This window comes from Papio anubis, chromosome 9 (genome assembly GCF_008728515.1).
Source record: "Papio anubis isolate 15944 chromosome 9, Panubis1.0, whole genome shotgun sequence".
NCBI lineage: Eukaryota > Metazoa > Chordata > Mammalia > Primates > Cercopithecidae > Papio > Papio anubis.
In genome coordinates this window covers 115,061,005-115,082,357 of record NC_044984.1, presented here as the reverse complement: position 1 = coordinate 115,082,357, position 21,353 = coordinate 115,061,005, and the positions used below count along the sequence as shown (strand labels likewise).

The 21,353-nt window shown below is 47.6% G+C and overlaps 1 protein-coding gene and 1 long non-coding RNA gene across 2 annotated transcripts; one reads left to right on the top strand and one right to left on the bottom strand.

The window, feature by feature from the left end:
- Positions 1–1,132: 1,132 nt before the first annotated feature.
- On the bottom strand, positions 1,133–14,577 carry UNC119B (unc-119 lipid binding chaperone B). Its single transcript, XM_003907266.3, has 5 exons — positions 14,299–14,577; positions 11,648–11,761; positions 7,969–8,080; positions 7,666–7,838; positions 1,133–4,862 (listed from the first exon to the last, which is right to left on the bottom strand). The coding sequence occupies exons 1-5, from the start codon at positions 14,540–14,542 to the stop codon at positions 4,750–4,752; spliced, it is 756 nt and encodes a 251-aa protein (XP_003907315.1). The 5' UTR covers positions 14,543–14,577; the 3' UTR covers positions 1,133–4,749.
- Positions 14,578–14,712: 135 nt separating this feature from the next.
- On the top strand, positions 14,713–16,822 carry LOC108581145. Its single transcript, XR_004176227.1, has 3 exons — positions 14,713–14,949; positions 15,387–15,564; positions 16,699–16,822. It is a non-coding gene; the product is annotated as an uncharacterized LOC108581145 (long non-coding RNA).
- Positions 16,823–21,353: the final 4,531 nt, after the last annotated feature.

The following is a 21,353-nucleotide window of genomic DNA, read 5'->3' as shown; positions in this document are numbered from 1 at the left end:
TGTTACCTTTCTTTTTAAATAATGCATTTAAAAGAACGCCTCTAAATTCTCAGTACTTTAAAGTCAAATGAATGCTCCCATTGGCAAATGCTCTAAGGGCTTCCTCACCTTTCAGTCATCCCACCTGGGCACCAGCCCTGGGTGGAAGAAACTATGAAAAAGCAGGAGAAAAGGGAGAAATGAGTGAGTTGTGTTTGTGAGCAGAGGCCAATAATTGCTTCAGTTGCCACAGAGCATCTAAATGAGACTCTTGAGAATTGTGACTGTAAATATGAATGTGAAATTTCATTTTAAAAGCATCCAAGTTTTCCAATAGAGACAGAATCAGATAGTGGTTGCAAGAGGCTAAGGTGGGAGAAGGCACCTGGCTGCAAACACAGGAACTCAGGAACTTTCTAAGTGGGCACGATGGAAATGTCCTATATCATGATTGTGATGGGTAATAAGACTATTCATTTCTCAAAATGCATTGGTACTCTTAAGTGAGGTAAATTTTACTGTAAAGTATTCCTTATAAGCCTACTTTTACGGCCAGGCACAGTGGCTCACACCTGTAATCCCAGCACTTTGGGAGGCCGAGGCAGGTTGGTCACCTGAGGTCAGGAGTTCAAAACCAGCCTGGCCAACATGGGGAAACCCTGTCTCTACCAAAAATACAGAATTAGCCGGGTGTGGTGGCACATGCCTGTAATCCCAGCTACTTGGGATGCTGAGGCAGGAGAATAACTTGAATCCGGGAGGCAAAGGGTGCAGTAAGCCACCACTGCACTCTTTTTGCCCAGGCTGGAGTGCGATGCCACCATCGTGCCATCGCACTCCAGCCTGGGCAAAAAGAGTGAAATACCATCTCAAAAAAAAAAAAAAAAAAAAAAAAAAAGCCTACCTTTAAAATGTGCATGTAAACTTTCAATTTACAAAGCCACTCACCCTGGAAAAATACAAAGCAAAAATATTAAGCCTAAAGTCCAGGACAATTCCTCAATCACCCTAGAAGCCAGCTATACTCTAGTTAAACTACTTACAGAAGGGCCACATAATAGCCAAAGTAAGAGAAACCTGGAGGCCCCACCCGCCCCTGCTCCCCTCAGCAACACAAGTGCCCCAACAATCAGGAGACAGGATGAGGGAGACGTACTGTGAAAATCTTTATTACTGTCTCTTGTGGCAAAATAACATTTTATACAAATAAGTCACCTAGTTTACTTTGGACACAAAGACAATAAAAACTGGAATGTGATTTTGGGGGAAGCGGGAAGGAGGAGGAAGGACAGATCAGGTCACTGATGTTTCTTATATTCTGTAAAAAATAGATTTACAGGAAAAAAAAATAGACTTTCACAACTTCAATGACTTTACACGGTCCTTTGTAAAACAAGGGGTAAATTCACCTCCACCAAATCCTTCTTGAGGCTGAGATGTTCTGTGACATGGAATGTAACACAATGGTTCAATGATTAGGCTCCTACATTAGGTACAGCAGCACCTTATGCCACAGGAATCCTTGTGCACTGGGGTGAGGAGTCAGTCCTGTGAATTTCAGGACACACTGTCCTCATCCCCAAACCTGACATCATAGTGACAATGGCCATCAGAAGAAAGTGACTTTACAGAGGGGAAAAAAAGAGTATCCTGGACACGTACTGGTGGGGCAGGACACACTAAGGCAGGACTCACCCAGTTTGTACATTAGACACGGCCTATTAAATCCATTCCAGAAATGAGTTCCAGTTCAACTGAAAAACTAAACTGAAGATTGCCCAATCACTGCCATTTCACAAATTTCCAGTTTATGGTCAGCCCCAAATCACATTCTTCCACCCTATGTATTGGAAATCAAATGGCCCAAAGACTGACGTGTCTTCAGGAAGTACATGCTTGAAAAATGTTTTCTCTGCAAAACAGTATTGGGCTAATACATAAGGAGACATACCCTACTTTAGCCCAAAACTTCTTTTACTTATTATGTCCTGTTTACCTTTTAAAACATAGAATGAAATAAACTAGGATCTTCTTTGGAGAAGCTAGAAGGGCATTTTGGCCCAAAGGCTGTACAGGAAGAGAGGCTCTCTCCAGGAGATTGCAAGGCAAAGGAATAGAAGCAGGAAGGGCAGGCCCTGTGGCACCAGGTGGGCCTGCTACTCTGATGAAATGTGCTCCCAGCTCTTGATAGAGGGCAGGGTCCCCTATGCAGGTAGTTTTTTTGCCCCCTCCCATTGTATCACCCACAAGGTAACTGCTATAAACAGTTCAGATTCCTTAATAACATGGCAGCCTGACGGGTTCTATTACTTTCAGAGAAAGTATACCTTGCAATTCTCTCCCCAACTCAGGTACAAAGACTTGAATTTCAAACTCATACTGGTTAACACCCCAGAGTGGAATGCTTCTCAAGATTTCCTGAGCAGCTAGACACAGGAATCCACAGCCCCAGATACAGAACACCAGACTTTCAGAAGCAGCAAAGCCCTGTCCTGCTGGGCATGGACCAAGCACTATCCGCAAATGGTCTCCAGTGAGACTAAGGCAAGCTAACAAGGTAGAGGATACAGCACAACTCAAGCCAGACTGCCCACCTCCTCCTTCCTCCACATCCTCTTCCTAGCACAAGCAAACACCACAGATAAGAGATAGCCCATCAGTGTACTAGATACAGTCTGCCCAGGGGCACGTTCCAAGACACGCTCTACTGAGCACAGCTCTGGGCAGCTCTAGAACCACATCCCAGATAATACTCAAATATCAAATAGTAGAAACTCTCCCACGTGGGCCTCTGTCAAAGAGAGAAGGGATTGTTGTTAAGCTTGACAGGAACATGCAAATCCCATTTGAGGAGCCACAATGAGAAACAAAAGGTGAGGAGACAGTGCTAACAGTGCTGGCATCTATCTGCCAATGAGGAGGTGGGAATAATGGCAATGCAGCTTTCCCCAGCAGCATAAGGGACAGAGCCACACGTAAGGCACCTGGATTTACAGTGGACGCCAGTTCTGAGAGTGGCCAGTCTGGTGATAAGGAACCCACTCCACAGGAGGCATGGTCTCTTCCCTCCCTCAGGGCTGAATCCAAGGCCAGCACACAGGGGTAAGCTAGGACCTTCTCAGTGAGAAAGCTGCCAGCACGTGGCATCACCAAGACTCTGGCCTGGTACAAAGCACTGGGCCAAGGTTCGGGGCCACTTTCTCTAGAGCCCACACAGGGGGCAGCACTGGTGGTGGATGCACAGGAACTTCTGTGGCCACATACTGTCTTTTCTGTCCCTGGCCCCCATACAGCCTTTCTCCCAAGCACTTCAGGACACTCTCCTGTCACAGGTACTGTGACACCTCACAGTCACTTACCAGATACCTGGTCCCTTCCTAGTGACATCCTTCTACTGATGCTAACTGGACCCTGGCCACATCAATCATCTCATCAGAGGGTTTGTGGAGTCTGTCCACTAAGCGTCTGAGGACAAAAGCAGCCCACAGATGTGCAGGTAAACTTTTTTGAGAACACATCACTCTGACAGGCCACCTCAGCCTATTTTACCCTTCCTGAACACCTAAAACAATTCTAACTAGCAGTTTGAAGGATCAGACTGCATTACTTAACTCTGATCCATCAGGATAATTCCAGAAACTACTTCAGTAGAAAGGTAGATAGGAAAATCCTCCTAAAAAAGAAATCTACAAAGAGCTTCGGAGTCAAATCCCCATCAAAAGCCGATCCTCCAGGCTGCACAGTGCAGAGAAAAGTCACATCTCTTCCTTAGAAAGCTGCTGCTGATTCGTAAGCATATCCTCCCAACATAAGCCAGATTAGCCCCAGGAAGCTGATTAATACTATCAGAAGTCTAACCGCGTATCACATATGCTGGGAACACCACTGTCATTTTATAAAACCTCCCTAAAAGAAGTCTGGAAATAAAAAAACAAAATACAAGACCTGCTCTGGCCTCAAGAGATACTACTGTTGCGTGAGCAGAGCTGACACATTCTATTTCATGAGACTCAGAAGGGAGGAGCCAGGAGAGGCAGAGCAAGCTTGTCCATCCTCCAAAATGAGAATAGAAGATACTGCCAGGCTGAAACCTTGGTCTATTCCCAGAGGGGCTGGCTGAGACCCTGGAAGTCAGACAGAGCAGCAGCCTCTCCACAAAGTAGACCCTTCAGCTTGGGAGCATCACCCATTCCTTGGTACCTCCACTCTTGGCACCTCCCCTCCCTCCCCACCCTTTCAAGTTTCTTCCAGTTGGTTTAAGACTTCACACAGACCGAGGGCAGACTGCACTGATGGCAATGCCAGAGGTGAGAGGAGGAGCTACCTGGAAGAGGCCTACCTTGCCACTTCCCAGAGCACCCAGGAACCTTAAAAGCTGCTGAACTGCTGGTGGGCCTGGCCGGAGCCTTCTCACCAGGCACAGCTATGCCTGAAGACACAAAGGCTTGTCAAGACAACCAACAGGCAGCCAGACCACAGGAAAATAAACTTTTTTGTCTGGATTCCAGCAGCCTTATCCTAACCTTTTACTTTACTATAGTACCTCTGCAACCTAAGGGGCAGGGAAAAAAAAAAGGGAAGAAAAAATACTGGGGAAGAAAACACAGCACAGTTTGGCAGCTCCTTTGGCGCACAGGAAACTGCCACCCCAGCCTTGGCTTCCTGGGGCCAGGTTCCAGATGTGTGTTGACAAATTGCAGCTTCAATCGCCTCCATGTGCCAGATCTTGTGGCCGCGGCAAAGCACCTCCCCTATCTACTACTGCAGCACTTACTGGCCTCCATTATAGGCATAATCAGCCTTGTTGTGCATTATCAGCTTGTTGTCAACAAAGTAGAAGCTGTCAGAGCGGGTCTCGTAAGGATTTTCAATCATCAGACGAACTGCAAGTCAGGCAAAGGGGGAAAAAAAGCAAAGAATTATGTTTGAGTCTGCCCCACAGGGTAGGTGGGAGAAAACTTTGTATCTCCTCCAAAATAAGCCAGCGCTTCAGAGTATACTCTGCCAGAATAATGAGATCAGAACACAAGGAGGCAGTCCTTGACAGCTGGGGAGACCACAGAGGCCCCCAAACTGAACATGATCTCCATTTCAGCGTAAGGATGCAATCAACTCTCCACCATGGCCTCGTCTGTCATCTCCAGCCTGGTTCTTCAGCCAAGATACCAGGGAAATGTGTTCACCCTCTTCCCAACATGGACCCCACCAACCTATTTACTCAGTGCTCTCAGCTAACCAAAGTCAGCCCTGGCCTCTGGTCAGTGGACCACCTCTAGACATTCCAGTCCAAATTCAGAAATCTGAGCCTCACTGTGCCCACCTCCACACACACCCCTGACACCCCAAGGAATCCTACGTGGGAATGAGTGCAAGGAACACAGGGCAGGGAGCCTTCTCTGTACACCTTTTGGGTATTAACTTGCAAATGATCCAGCAATAGGTCTGCTTGTCTTGGGATCTAAAGTCTTGTTTGTTCAAGCAACTGCCCAGACCTCTTTAACCATACTGGAAAGATAATTAACAGTCACTACCTCTGATCAGTTGTGAGTTAATGATTACATGCTATAACCATACTGGAGAGTAAAGATAATACTACCTCTGATCAGTTGTGAGTTAATGATTACATGCCATTCGGAGTCCCCTGGAGGAAGTGCTGTTGCTCACCACAGTTCTCAAAAAGCGAAACTGATTTTTTAAAGTTCTTTGAACCCACCAATGCCAAAACTACTTGGTTTATATGCAGAATATTGCCCTCCAGGCTGATTTAGCTTCATGGGTAAAAAATCACTATACATCATCTTTTCTTGCAAGTATCTACATATTCTAGTCAGCTTGGGAGGAGGGGTTCAAGTCTGAATCAGATGCTGTCGTCAACACCCTGCCCCACATCTCAGCAATCCTCATTTTACCTGGGAACTGCACTGCCACACGAGTAAAGGGTATCTGATTTTCAGAATATGACAATTCCTAAGGACCTGGGATTCTGAGAGGAACAATCAGTGATGCCGACAAAGCAACTTAAGGCATCATTAGTCACAGGATTCCATTCACACCCTCATAAATGCCTTGAATTTTCCCTATGTGTTCACAAAGGATGTGATCCTGAGGTGGGTAGGCCAAAGTCGCAGAAACTGACAAGGCCTGTTCTTTCTCTCGTTTGGTCCCCATCTTCCCTTGCCGAGGCTACATGGCAGCAGCCTTCTCCCTCTGGTGCTCTCCCCAGGTCTAGGCCACTCTTCCTCAGACAGTACTTCCACCACCTCACTCCTGCCCCAAAATCTGCAATAGCCCCATTCCTTCCTGCTGGATCTATCTCAACACTTTATCCAATCAACTGTCTATCCTGCAGGGAATGGAAAAGAAGTCCTCGGGCCTTGATTCTATTTAGCCTACAGTTTCACATCTAGCTCTGATTAAGAAAAAAGTGAAGGGCCAATGACTAAAACAATGGAAAACCATGACTAACAGTGCACAGGAGAGGTGCTTTATCTGATCAGAGTCCCAGGGATGGTCACAGGCCTCCTTTTATCTTCCTTAGGCACTGTCTTCCCACAGGAGGCACTAAAAGGATGGCCTGTATTATTAAAACCTTCAGGCTGGCCAGACGCAGGCACAGTGGCTCAAGCCTGTAATCCCAGCACTTTGGGAGGCCAAGGCGGGTGGATCACGAGGTCAGGAGATTGGGACCATCCTGGCTAACACGGTGAAACCCCGTCTCTACTAAAAATACAAAAAATTAGCCGGGCATGGTGGTGGGCACCTGTAGTCCCAGCTACTCAGGAGGCTGAGGCAGGAGAATGGCATGAACCCAGGACGCAGAGCTTACAGTGAGCCGAGATTGCGCCACTGCACTCCAGCCTGGGCGTCAAGATCAAGACTCCATCTCAAAAAAAAAAAAAAAAAAGAAAAACCTTCAGGCCTAGCACAGTGGCTCATGCCTGTAATCCCCAGAACTTTGGGAGGCCGAGGCAGGCGGATCACGAGGTCAGGAGTTCGAGACCAGCCTGGCTAACATGGTGAAACCCCGTCTCTACAAAAAATTAGCCGGGCATGGTGGCAGGCACCTGTAATCTCAGCTACTCGAGAGGCTGAAGCAAGAAAATCACCTGAACCCAGGAGGCAGAGGATGTAGTGAGCCAAGACCGCGCCACTGCACTCCAGCCTGGGCGATAGGGCAAGGGGGTGGTGGCTCATACCTGTAATCCCAGCATTTTGGGAGGCCGAGGCGGGTGGATCACGAGGTCAAGAGTTTGAGACCAGCCTGGCCAACATGGTGAAAACCTGTCTCTACTGAAAATACAAAAACTAGCCAGGCGTGGTGTAATCCCAGCTACTCAGGAGGCTGAGGCAGGAGAATCGCTTGAACCCGGGAGATGGAGGTTGCAGTGAGCCGAGATTATGCCACTGTACTCCAGCCTGGGCGACAGACAGAGCAAGACTCTGTCTCAGGAGAAGAAAAAAACAAAAACAAACAAACCTTTCACTGCTCCCATATGGGGCCGAGTCAGAGTTTGGAACAGGAGCCAGGAGCAATAGGAAATGAGAAGCCTGAGGTCAAATGACTAGATACGCATCATGTCAGCACTGCCATGAGACAAAGCCAGGGCGCTGGACCAGATGGGTTTCAAGGTTTGTTCCTTGTAGCCCTCAGAATCTAGAGTGCTGTAAGAGTCAGGGGATACATACTGACATCCTCCGAAAGCTGGGGAAACTCATAGATATGTTCACAAGTGTTCCTACTGCTGGGGATGCAGAAGCCAAAATCAAAGTCAAAGTTTTTCAGCAAGTGTTCCCGGAAATAGTGCCGTTCGATCATCCGGAAGTTTGACACAGGTTTGTCTCCCACTGTGAACTCCACCCTGGAAAATAAATCTCTGTAAGCCTGACTTTGCCTCCTCCCTCCTCTAAAGCCACCCCAAAACCCAACAGAAAACACTCTTCTCTGTGAACAAACAGAATGTTCTCCCCTCAAGTAGTAATGGTACTCACGTAGCCCCGACTGTCCGGAGGCGGAGAAATGCCGGTGTGAACTGATAGCGGACAAAACGTCCTGCGCTGATGTCCACGTCTCCACCTCCCTCCTCCTCATCCTCCTCCTGGTCTGAAAGAGCACACAAAATCTTCAGTGCACCATCTCGGCATTCTCAATCCAAGAGTTCCATCACCAGTCCCAACATCACAATGGCAACCAATTCCCAGTAATCACACCAACAAGAAGAATGGCCAGTGTTTACTGCTCACTTGCTATATGGTAGGACACTTGCTATAGGGCAGACTCCTCCCCTCACAACAACCCTGTGAGGTGTTACTGTCTCCATTTTACAGATCAGGAAGCTCAAGCTCAGAGAAGTCAGGTAACATGTCCAAAGTCCCTCCAACAGTAAGAGGGGGGGACAGGGATTTGAATCGAGGTCCCTCTGACTCAAGGCCTATTCTTCAACACTAAGCGATTAGCCTTTTTTAATAGTTTGAGAGGCCGGGTGCGGTGGCTCAAGCCTGTAATCCCAGCACTTTGGGAGGCCAAGACGGGCGGATCACAAGGTCAGGAGATCGAGACCATCCTGGCTAACACGGTGAAACCCCGTCTCTACTAAAAAAATACAAAAAACTAGCCGGGCGAGGTGGCGGGCGCCTGTAGCCCCAGCTACTCGGGAGGCTGAGGCAGGAGAATGGCGTAAACCCAGGAGGCGGAGCTTGCAGTGAGCCGAGATCCGGCCACTGCACTCCAGCCTGGGCGACAGAGCAAGACTCTGTCTCAAAAAAAAAAAAAATAGTTTGAGAGCTTACGCCATATCCTAAGGGTGAAGCCTGAAACACAAGCTGGGAAATGGGCCCCTGACACGGTCTATATGATACAGCCTAGGTCTGCAGCTAATCAAGTTGAAGCGCTAGCACCAACCTAAAAGAATGAGGCTACAAAAGTTGACACTTATCAACAAAGTTATTTCAATGAATACAAAAATTTCTGACAGGCTGCAAAGATAAATCACTAAAAATACTTTTGTTATTTAAATAGGAGACATTGACCTACAGCCTTGGGATACTATAGTTCCTTAACTGATGTCTACTTCTAGGTCATACCAGGCCTAACCCTTTGACCACCTGGGAAAGGGTGAAGCAGATGTGGGGGCCTCTGACTCTACATGGTTAATGCTGGTCTCCGGTCTAGTCCACTCCTGAACCCAGCAGATGAAAGATTTGTAAAATTAATCAGAGAGCTGGGCGCAGTGGCTCACGCCTGTAATCCCAGCACTTTCAGAGGCCAAGGCGGGTGGATCCCCTGAGGTCAGAAGTTTGAGACCAGCCTGACCAACAAGGAGAAACCCTGTCTCTACTAAAAATACAAAATTAGCCAGGCGTGGTGGCGCATGCCTGTAATCCCAGCTACTCGGAAGGCTGAGGCAGGAGAATCGCTTGAATCCGTGAGACAGAGGTTGCAGTGAGCCGAGATTGCGCCATTGCACCCTAACCTGGGCAACAAGAGTGAAACTGCGTCTCAAAAAAAAAAAAGAATCAGAGAATAAGCATTCTAATTCTAATGTGAATAGGAGTTAGTACCCCCCAGTGTCCAGTGAGGACATTTTCTCCAGGTCTAAGCTGTACATGGGTACAACATAAGAGAAGTCTTTTTCAGCATCAAACATCTCTGCCTTTGACAAGCCCAAGAGCGACTGGGCAACCAGGCTGAGTAGGGGTTCAACCCCAGAGACTCTAAAACCCTGGCTCCAACAATGTGATTCAGAGAGAGTTAGAGCAAATCTTGGGGATTCAAATTCATCAGAACAAGTGCAGCAGAAAGGTACTGATTCAGTGTGAGGATATTCTATTGTTTATATTTACTGCTTTATTTTGAGATAGGGTCTCACTCTGTCACCTTCGCTGGAGTGCAATGGAGTGATCACAGCTCATTGCAGCCTTGATCTCCCAGGCTCAAGCCATCCTTCCACCTCAGCCTCCTGAGTAGCTGGGACCACAGGCATGTGCCACCACACCTGGCTAATTTTTTTGTACTTTGTACAGATGGGGTTTCACCATGTTGCCCAGGCTGGTCTCAAACTCCTGGGGCTCAAGTGATCCGCCTGCCTCAGCCTCCTGAAGTGCTGGGATTACAGGTGTGATCCACCACACCCAGCCTCAATGTGGGAAATATTCCAAGTGAATCAAGATCCTTAAATGTAAAAACTAGAAAGACTGAAAATCAAGATACTTTACAGTATCTTTAGCTGACCTTCTTGAAACAGTTCTGTCTTATACTGAAATGACAACTCTGAGTCTAATCCAAAACCACATACCTGTAGTAGGCCTGGAGTCCTTGAAATGTCCCAGGTACTGTGATATGTGGCTTAGGGATAAGAACACCATAGACCCAGGAAGCTAGCTGGTCTTGATGTGACCATCCCAATAAAAAACCACCCATGAGCAACCAGGCGCAGTGGCTCAAGCCTATAATCCCAGCACTTTGGGAGACCAAAGCAGGTGAATCACAAGGTCAGGGGTTCGATACCAGCCTGACCAACATGGTGAAATCTTGTCTCTACTAAAAATACAAAAAGTAGCTAGGCGTGGTGGCAGGCACCTGTAATCTCAGCTACTTGGAAGGCTGAGGTAGGAGAATCTTTTGAACCCAGGAGGTGGAGGTTGCAGTGAGCCGAGATCATGCCACTGCACTCCAGCCTGGGTGATAGAGAAAGACTCTGTCTCAAAACAAACAACAACAACAAAAGAACCCACAAAACAACAACAACAACAAAAACTACCCATGAACTTGAGCATTTAGATGCCTTGGTCAGTATTAGATTATGATGGCATAAATACCACCAGGTAGGGGTGAAATCGGGGCCTTATCAAATTTGCAGGCTCTAAGTAGCAAATCAGATGAGAAACACTGCAAAGTAAGTTTAGAAACCACACTGATACTATGAGTATCTGTACCAGTATTCTAACAAATGACTAACTCCAGGGGGCGCTAAACCTCCAGTGAGGTGCTCCAAAGGCTTCTGTGGTCTCCTGGTCGGAATGAATAACCCCTGCACTTTTTATCACAAGCACAGGAAGCAGTTATCAGAGGCTAATTTAAGGAACCCCAAGTAGTTGAGCTCCTGGGTCTGTTCTTCCAGAAAATGGTTGAGATTAAAATCCAAACCAGGTCTGGGAAATCCAAGGCACTACGTAAAGGAGAGTGAGAAGATGGCTCAAACTGCCTCATGTCTGGACCTGAATCCTCCCTATCATCCTCCAAGAGGGCTCCAAGCTCAGGTGAGTTTTCCTCATTATAGTTTAATTTCAAGGATTCCTTTCCCAACTGGAAGCAACATAAGATGAACCAGCACAGGGCCTTAGGAAAGTGTCGCTTGGGAATTCTAGGCCTCAGATCCTTCACTGTAAAATGAAGATAACAGTAATTCCTCACAGAGGTGTGAGGATTACATACACTGACGTGCATAAAGATGTGGAACACAGTGATCAGCATAGAATAGACATCCAACAAACATCAGCCTCTGAACGCAGCTTCAAACCACCATGCCTGGCAGGCCAGGCTACGGGAAGAAGTCACAGAAGAGGGACACACTGGCGTCCAGGAAACAGGATGCAGTGGCACACCAAGATTTGAGTTTCAAAGACCTTTGGCTCAAAACTGTCTACTGGTCACTACAACGTTGAGGCCTACCTGAAACGCAAGGTTTGGCAATCTCAAAAAGTACTGTCCCTGTCTCCAAATCTCGAATTTTGAAGCGGGTAAAATCAATACTGTAGATGTTGTCTTCGGGTTTACATAAATAATCTGAAACCAAGAGAGAAACCAACACTGTTAAATAATCCTCCAAAACTACCATTTATTTAATTCTCAAGTTTTGAAGCAAACTCAGATTTTTTTCTTACACAATACACTTAAAATACTCCCAAAAATTTTGTCATGTGTTATCACCAGCAGAAGTTGTATGGACAGAAATAGGGGATCTAACAAAGAAAAAAAAGAACAAGGACTTGCTTTGGATGAAAAATTACAAAACTTTTAGAAACTAGGATAGAAAAGGTGGATTTCTTTGGAAACACTTAAAAATCTTTCATTATCTATCAAGTTGGATGTCACAACAGGGCAGAGAACTTTTTATAGAATTCCAATCTAAGACATTTAAACCGACTTAGCGGATAATACAACGCTAGTTTGCCAACTGTCAGTGTAAGAAAGCCGAGATCAGCAAACTTTTCTGTAAAGAGCCAGATTTGAAATAATTTAGGCTTTGCCGCCACATGGTCTCTGTCACAACCACTCAACTCTATCATTGTAGCCACAAAAGCATCCAGACAATACGCAAATGAATGAATGTGGCTATATTCCAGTAAAACTGTATTTATGGACACTGAAATATGAATTTTACATAACCACGTGTCTCAAGATTTTAAAGTTTTTTTCAACCATTTAAAAATGTACAAACCATTCTTAGTTTGTGGGTTACACAAAATCATACAGTAGACCATACATATTATACATATCCAGGCAAGAGGATACATCTGCCGGTGAAGGCATTAGGCCCAAACGACTATAACCTGAGCAGCAAATTCAAATAATTCTAATCACAGCAAATTTCATTGATTTCTTTCTAGGATTATTCCGGATAGCACCTTCTCCACAACTCATTTTGATACTTGATCTTTTATTGCTTGAGTTAGTTGTTTTCGTGTTTTACAAGTTGTCTCTTTAGTAAGATGGCAAACTTGACAACTACTGATTATTCTGTAACTGCTAAAAAGGCTAACATCGGCTTTGGACCCTTAGAGGGTACTCAAATATCTGCTGGATAGAATGAACAAGACGTTAAGAAGAGTAACAAAGAGGTTGCCAGGCTCTCTCTAAGAAGCTGCACAGGTGGGTTTGGACAATGAGCAACAATCCCAAGCCCCCAGATAGGATCTGAGTGCCCACTGAGAATCCTGTTTAGGGCCAGGCACAGAAAACCCTAATTCACTTGGGTGACAAGAGAGGGCATGAGGTTACCAAGACCAGGTGCTGAGCATGTGTGTACTTTCAGAGCCCCAAATGAAAACTGGTTCAGAAAAAAGGCTTTTTCACACTCACTGTTTCAATAAAACTAGCAAGAATGTCTAAATAGCAAGAATGTCTAAAGATATGCTCAGGCCTGCTAAAGACAGTCCCAACCCAAACAGTGTTGGGAAATGGGGGCATCCAAATATCTAGAATCAAATTAAAACTCTTTTAGGAGATGGGAATTCCCTTTCGCTGGGTGGACCAAGGCCCACTCCCCACAAACTTCCATTCCCAAATTACTAGAGCTGCCATCGGCAATCTGAGGTGAACCTCCACAGCCCTGGGCTGCCTGCTATAGCAGTTCAGCAGACACCATGGCAGCCTTCGATCCATCCAGGGAATGCTGCTGCTGCCACCGGGTTAGGAGACTGCAAGCCAGGAGTGATGGGCAGGCCAAGATGGGCCTAACCAGGTGAGTGCACACTCCTGCAGGGAAAACAGCAGCAAGAGAAAAGATGTCAACTCGGGGACTGGCTTGGCAGAGAACAGAAAAAGGGAGATCACCAGATCACCCAGGGCAGGGACTGGGCAACATTTTTCTTCCCACCCATCCTCCTATCAACGAAAAAGCTTAGGATGGTTGCCTTTTGTGCAGGAAACGCATTTCTGAAACCCTGAAATCATTCTTAATTCACGAGAATGTCAAAAGCAGGATTCACACGTCGGAGTTTGTCCACAAACTGAAACTTTATTTTTGTTTTAATGTGGCACAGTTTTAAATGAGCAGGAAATGCCACGGCTATGTGTCTGAGGAAGAACCCACCTGCACACTAAGGGGCAACGCTCCGGACCCAAAGCGGGAGGGAGGCCCGGCAGGCTGCAATGGGGGAGGGCTGCAATGGGGCCGGCGGAGGAAGCAGGTAAGGCTTCTGGCCTGCCAGAGGGCTGGGGCACCTGGTTGAGCGCTAACTTCACGGATGGCCGGGGGTTCCAGGCTGAGGGTCCAAGGGCCCATTTATGAGGGGACCTCGGCCCCCGGCCGGCTCAGGAGGGTTCAGTTCAGCTGAACGGGGCCCTCTACCCAAACAGGTCCGGCAGAACTTGGGAGCCGACCGGCCGAGGGGCATCCTAGCGTGGCCGGACTCACAGGAATGAGGTCAAGCCCAGGAGAGTCCTTCCCCACCAGAGCAACGTGAGCGTGGCGGGGGCAGAGCCCGGCCGGCCGAGGGGGTCTGGGGGGACCCGCGAGCTGGTCGAGTGGCCGGGTCCGCTGAAGGCTCCGGGAGCCGGGGCACGGCGCGAGGGGAGGGCGCGGCCCGCGCGGCACTCACTCTCGGTGACTCGGCTGAGGCGCAGGACGTGCTCGGGCCGGATGGTGTCCAGCGCCAGCAGCTCCTGCTCCGTGACCGCTGCCCCGACGCCGTCGTCGGCCGCGTGGTGGGGCGCCTGCCGCCGCGCCTTCAGACGGTTCAGGACGCCGCCGCCCGCCTTCTTCTTCTCCTCCTTGCCAGCCACCAGTCCCCCGGGTCCAGCCGCCGAAGCCGCGGCCGCAGCCTTCGGGTTAGACCCGCTCATCGCTCCGCAGCCAAGATGGCCGCCGCCTCCACAGCGCGGTAACTATGGAGAGCGGGGGCGGGGCCCGGGGCCGGGGCCCGGGGCCCGGGGCCGGGCGGGGAGGGGGCGGGGCCCGGGGCTGAGCGGGGCGGGGCTGGGGGCGGGAGCGGGGGCCCGGTGGGCGGTGGAATTCCCTTTCGCACAGAATGGACCAAGGCCCACGCCTCCCAAACTTCCATCGCCAAATAACTAGAGCTGCCATCAGCAACCTGAGGTGCACGTGAGCAGCCCTGGGCTGACTCCTATAGCAACTCAGCAGACGACACCAAGGCAGCCTTTGATCCATTCAGGGAATGCTGCTGCTGCCGCCACAGGGTTGGGAGACTGCAGGCCAGGAGTGATGGGCCAGCCAACATAGGCCTAACAAGGTGACTGCACACTCCTGCGGGGCCCAGGGGGCGGTGCTGCGGGTACTGCCCCAACTTTGGTCCTGCCAGGTGGAGGGCCTAGGGGTGGCTGGAGCCTTAGCATCCCCACTCCCCATCAGGCCCCCAAGGTCGTTCACGATGTTTAAATATATATGTTACGGTCAAATGAATTTACGTCATATAAACTTTCCTCCTCCTCATCCTTCTCCTGGTCTGAAAGAGCACACAAAATCTTCAGTGCACCATCTCGGCATTCTCAATCCAAGAGTTCCATCACCAGTCCCAACATCACAATGGCAACCAATTCCCAGTAATCACACCAACAAGAAGAATGGCCAGTGTTTACTGCTCACTTGCTATGTGGCAGGACACTTGCTATAGGGCAGGCTCCTCCCCTCACAACAACTCTGTGAGGTGTTACTGTCTCCATTTTACAGATCAGGAAGCTCAAGTTCAGAGAAGTCAAGTAATATGTCCAAAGTCCCTCAAGCAGTAAGAGCAGGGAACAAGGATTTGAATCCAGGTCCATCTGACCCAAGGCCTGTTCTTCAACACTAAACTATTAGTGGACAATGCATCTTGAGAAAATGTTTCTTAATACATTTAGCATAGAAGGTAAGTTAAAGCACTGCTTGTTTTGCAAAGGCAGTTTCAAAACAAACTTTCCAATGAGATTGCCATCCGTAAGCCCCACTGTGCCAGGCCCTAGGCTAGACATTGGGCTAGGCTACAGGAGATGTAAGAGTGAGGGCAGGGATTGGGTCTGCCTCACCCCTGAATTCCCAGCAGTTCAGCTAATGCCTGACAAGTGGTAGGTGCTCAGTAATGACTGAATGAGAGCCTGGACAGTATCCCACTGTGGAGGAGCTCCCACTTTTGTTAGAGAAGACTGTGAAGCACACAATTCATTATGTGACCCTTCCTCTTCACAAGGCAGGTTAGTATGAACTGGAAGACAAACTAGACTCACTGACTGCACTAAGAGATGCAGCAAAGGTGCTAGGAGAACACACAGGAGTGGTTTATACTTACCGGGCTGTAACAGCCTGAGGGCTTGGGAAGATTTCACAGAGGCAACATCCACACTGAGTTTTGAAAGTTAGCCATGACCTCACCAGTTGGCCAGAAGTGGGTCAACAGGGGGATATGGTCTACCCTTTTCCACCCCAAGGGGCTCCTTCTCTAGGGATTCTAGATCTGTGCTGCTCTGTGTTGGAGGCCTGGGCCTGATTGATGCAGTGTGTCTGCTAGGTCTGACGTCACCTCTCAGCCAGGCTACAGTAAAATTGCAACCCTCCCCTAGAGCCTCCTGACATTCTTGTCAGGCCTTCCTTGCTGAGTCCCTCTCACCAAAGCCACCAAGACAGGCATCTCTTGGTTCCTGGACAAAGTCCACACTTGACCCCACCCCAGCTGCCCAACTGGGTGGCACAGTGTGTGGCCAAGTTCCTACCCAAATGCTGTACTGTCTTTGAGAGATTAGCATATGGTGGCATTTAACTAACTGTTCAGGGAGACTTTAATAAATGTGTACAAAGAATTAAAGTCTTTCCTTTTGCAAACAACTCTTGTTAAACCACTCAACAGAGTGGTTACTGAAGAATTTCCAGAACTTTTAATATGCTACTTGATTGTGAATGGCCAAGGCGGTGGTTTAGCATGTGGCCATTTCTCATATACTTGTTTACGGAAACTTTGTTCTCATAGCACCAAGATTAGTTACTTGGACCCTGGCTTTTCTCTTTCTAGGGATGATGGCAAATGTAACCTCCTCACCTGCAATTCCACATCCAGGAATATACCCTACATGTATGCACAGAGATTTATAATATTGACAAATTTCAATATATTACATTTGTATCCATTCATGTTACATAGAACTGTTTTTTAAAAATGAGATATATATATATATGTATGGAAAGATCTGAAACATATACTAAGTGGGGCAAAAAGCAAGGCACAGAATCCTATTTATTTATTTATTTATTTAAGACAGGGTCTCACTCTTGTCACCCAGGCTGGAGTGCAGTGGCACAATCACAGCTCACCGCATCCAGCTGAGAATCCCATTTATTTAACATGGAAAGTATATAAATATTTAGATGTGGGCTGAGTGTGGTGGCTCATGCCTGTAATCCCAGCACTTTGGGAGGCCAAGGTGAGCAGATTGCTTGAGCCCAGGAGTTCGAGACCAGCCTGGGCAACATGGCAAAACCCCGTCACTACTAAAAATACAAAAATTAGCTGGGCATGGTGGTGCATGCCAGTAGTCCCAGCTACTCAGGAGGCTGAGGTGGGAGAATCACCAGAGCCCAGGAAGTCAAGGCTGTGTGAGCTGTGATCACACCACTGTACTTTAGCCTGGGCCATGGGAGTGAGACCATCTAAAAAAAAAAAAAAACTAGACAGACAGACATAGATATAGATATAAATATGTCTTTTTGTAATTACAATTTGTAATTGTAAAGGAAGAGGTCTGGATATACATTAAAACATTAACCTTGATTACCTCTGGGGAGGAGAGTATCAGAAGAGGCTAAAGGAAATATATTCACTTTTGACATTTTAGAACTACTTCTGTACTGTTTTTTTCTGTACTATTTTATCTCAAGCATATAATCATGGGCTGCTTGTATACTTTTTCTTTTTTTTTTTTTGAGACGGAGTCTCACTCTGTCGCCTAGGCTGGAGTGCAGTGGCGCAATCGGCTCACTGCAAGCTCCACCTCCCAGGTTCACGCCATTCTCCTGCCTCAGCCTCCCAAGTAGCCAGGACTATAGGCACCCGCCACCATGCCCGGCTCATTTTTTCTATTTTTAGTAGAGACGGGGTTTCACCGTGTTAGCCAGGATGGTCTCGATCTCCTGACCTTGTGATCCACCTGCCTAGGCCTCCCAAAGTGCTAGGATTACAGGCGTGAACCACCGCGCCTGGCCTTGTATACTTTTTTGAAAAGAAAATACCGGCCAGGTGCAGTGGCTCACGGCTGTAATCCCAGCACTTTGGGAGGCCGAGGCGGGCAGATCACAAGATCAGTAGTTCGATACCAGCCTGACCAATATGGTGAAACCCCGCCTCTACTAAAAATACAAAAATTAGCCGGGCATGGTGGCACACGCCTGTAGTCCTGGCTACTCGGGAGGCTGAGGCAGGAGAATTGCTTGAAACTGGGAGGCGGAGGTTGCAGTAAGCTGAGATCACGCCACTGCACTCCAGCCTGGCAACAGAGCAAGACTCTGTCTCAAAAAGAAAAAAAAAGAAAGAAAGAAAAAAGAAAATACCTTTGGATCTGTGTCTGGAAGGCAAACTCTATGCCAAAGTTGTCTTACTTCCTTTTAAAATTTAAAAGCAACCTCAAACTTAATCAAATTTTTTTTTTTTTTTTTTCTGACGGGTCTCACTCTGTCGCTTCGCACTGGAGCAAGCGGTGGCTAATCTATTTTTACTGCAACCTCCACCTCTGTCTAAGCGGATTCTCCTGCCTCTCTTCATCCTAAGTAGCTGGGATCACAGGCATGCCAATTATACCCAGCCTTCCTATTTTTGTATTTTTAGTAGAGACAGGGTTTCACCATGTTGGACAGGCTGGTCTCAATCTTCTGACCTTGTGATCCACCTGCCTTGGCCTCCCAAAGTGTTGGCCGCACCTGGCCTTTTAAAATTTTATTTTATTATTTATTTATTTATTTGAGACAGAGTCTCACTCTGTCACCCAGGCTGGAGTACAGTGGCACAATCTTGGCTCACTGCAACCTCCACCTCCCAGGTTTAAGCGATTCTCCTGCCTCAGCCTCCCGAGTAGCTGGGATTACAGGTGCCTGCCAGCACACCTAGCTAATTTTTGTATTTTTAGTAGAGACGGGGTTTCACCATGTTGATCAGGCTTGCCTCGAACTCCTGACCTCAGGTGATCCACCCGGCTCCCAGCTCCCAAAGTAAGCTAGGATTATGGTATGGAACTACCACGCTTGATTTTTTTTTTTAAATTAAATACTGCCACATGAGTCAGAACTTGTACTCTCTCTGGGCGCTACCTATGAATTTTGGTTAAAAAGAATAGACGGGCTGGGCACAGTGGCTCATACCTGTAATACCAACACTTTGGGAGGCCAAGGTCAGAGGATCGCTTGAGGCCAGGAGTTCGAGGGGTGACAGAGTGAGACTGTAAGAAAGCTGGGGCCGGGGGAAGGGGAGGGGCTGCAAGTGGGAAAGGAATGAAGAGAAGGAGGAAATAAAGAAAGGAAAGGAAGGAAGGAAATATATATAATTTCTTTTTTTGAGACGGAGTCTGGCGCCAGGTGACCCAGGCTGAGTGCAGTGGTCCTATCTCGCTCACTGCAAGTCTCCCAGGTTCAGGCCATTCTCCTGCCTCAGCCTCCGAGTAGCTGGGACTTACAGGCTCACCACCACCGCTAGTTTTTGTATTTGCAGGAGACGGGTTTCACCCATGTTAGCCAGGGATGGTCTCGATCTCCTGACCTCGGGTGGATCCGCCTGCCTCCCTCCCAAAGTGCTGGGATTACAGGCTTGAGCCACTGCCACTGCCTTTTTTGAGACGGAGTCTCGCTTCAGTCGCCCCAGGCTGGAGGCAGTGGTGCTGCATCTCGGCTCACTGCAAGCTCCGCCTCCCAGGTTTACGCCATTCTCCTGCCTCAGCTCGGCCGGTGCAGCTGGGACTACAGGCACCCGCCACCTCACCCGCTAATTTTTGTATTTTTAGTAGAGACGGAGTTTCACCGTGTTAGCCAGGATGGTCTCACCTCCTGACTCCTCAGATCTGCCCGCCTCCCAAAGTGCTGGGATTACAGGCTTGAGCCACTGCGCCCGGCCTATAATTTCATTTTTTAAAGGGGTAGGAAAAATTAGGGGTGTAACCTCCAGTCTGTCTTTCTACATCAAATTTTTTGAGGTGTGGGGAAAGGCTCTTGTAAAATGTCTTTTGAAAATTACGTATACTCACACTTCATTTGTGGGAAGAAGGAAAACAGAGGACTACAGCATTAAATAGTAATCCCGACACCAAAAGCAGAAGGGCCAGCCTTCCTTTCCCCCCAGCTCAGAGCTGACTCCCTCCAGCTGGCAGTTTTCCTCCCCGTAAGAGGTGTGACAGTGGCTGTTTTCCAGGGCAGTCCCAGAGTAGCCAGGCAGTTTGCCTTCAAATCAGGCCAGGCAGGTGGGGCCCAGAGCTGGTGTAACCAAGGTAAGCAAGACATCATCAGCTGGCATTTTTCTGCCAAGACTGAAAGTTCAGTCCTGCTTTCTGCTGCCTCCCTAGAGATGGCATGCATTGAATTAGCAAGTCATGGCTGGGATTGCAGGTATGCCTTGTGGTCTGGGACTAAGAACTAGTAATTTCTTTAGTACCAAGTGACTCCACTATCTGGATGAGGGCTGTTTTTTTTTTAAAGATGGAGTCTTGCTCTATTGCCAGGGTGGAGTGCAATGGCATGATCTTGGCTCACTGCAACCTCTGCCTCCCAGGTTCAAGTGATTCTCCAGCCTCAGCCTCCTGAATAGCTAGGATTACAGGTGTGCACTACCACACCTGGCTAATTTTATATTTTTAGTAGGGACAAGGTTTCACTACATTGGCCAGGCTGATCTCAAACTCCTGACCTCACGTGATCCACTTGCCTCAGCCTTCCAAAGTGCTGGGATTATAGGTGTGAGCTACTGCGCCCAGCCAGAGGGCTGTTTTTAAAAAGCATTATTTATTATTTATATCCTACCTCTTTCGAAAAGAGATTGCTGACATATTCCAAAGTCACAGCATAAGATTGGTGAATAAAAATTCATATAGCCTCATGGAGGGCAGTACTTTCAAATTTTTAAATGCATACATTGTTTGATCCAGTAATTCCTTAAAGGAATTCCCTAAAGAAACACCTGCACATATGCACAAAGATGTATGCATAAGCATGTTCACTGCAGCAGTTTGTACTGGCAAAAAATGGGCAGTATCTTAATGTTCATCTACAGGGGACTGGTAAAATCAATCACAATATAACCATAAGATACTGTACAGCCCTTGAGAGTGAGAAAAATCTCTATGTACTGACCCATCTATATGAACTAACTAAGACATATTAAGTAAAAAAAAGGCACTGAATGGTATGTATAGTATACTCCCACATGTTTAAAAAGACTGTGTGTGTATATACATATATATATGTAAATATATTTAAAATAAAAGATACACACCAGACTGTCCTCTGTATTATCCTTTAGGGATTAGAGGGATAGGGAAGAAAATGATTTTTCAGGCCTGGTACGGTGGCTCACACCTCTGATCCCAGCACTCCGGGAGGCCAAGGTGGGCGGACCACTTGAGCCCAAGAGTTTGAGACCAGCCTGGGCAACATGGCAAAACCCTGTCTTTACCAAAAATATAAAAATTAGCTGGG

Excerpts from the sequence above, each read along its gene's own strand:
- UNC119B (XM_003907266.3), bottom strand. The coding sequence starts at position 14,542 with ATGAGCGGGTCTAACCCGAAGGCTGCGGCCGCGGCTTCGGCGGCTGGA. Across the intron at positions 8,081-11,647 it reads TGCCAAACCTTGCGTTTCAG|ACCAGGAGGAGGATGAGGAG; the intron begins GTAGGCCTCAAC and ends GTGCTCTTTCAG. Across the intron at positions 7,839-7,968 it reads CTCCGGACAGTCGGGGCTAC|GGTGGAGTTCACAGTGGGAG; the intron begins GTGAGTACCATT and ends TTTATTTTCCAG.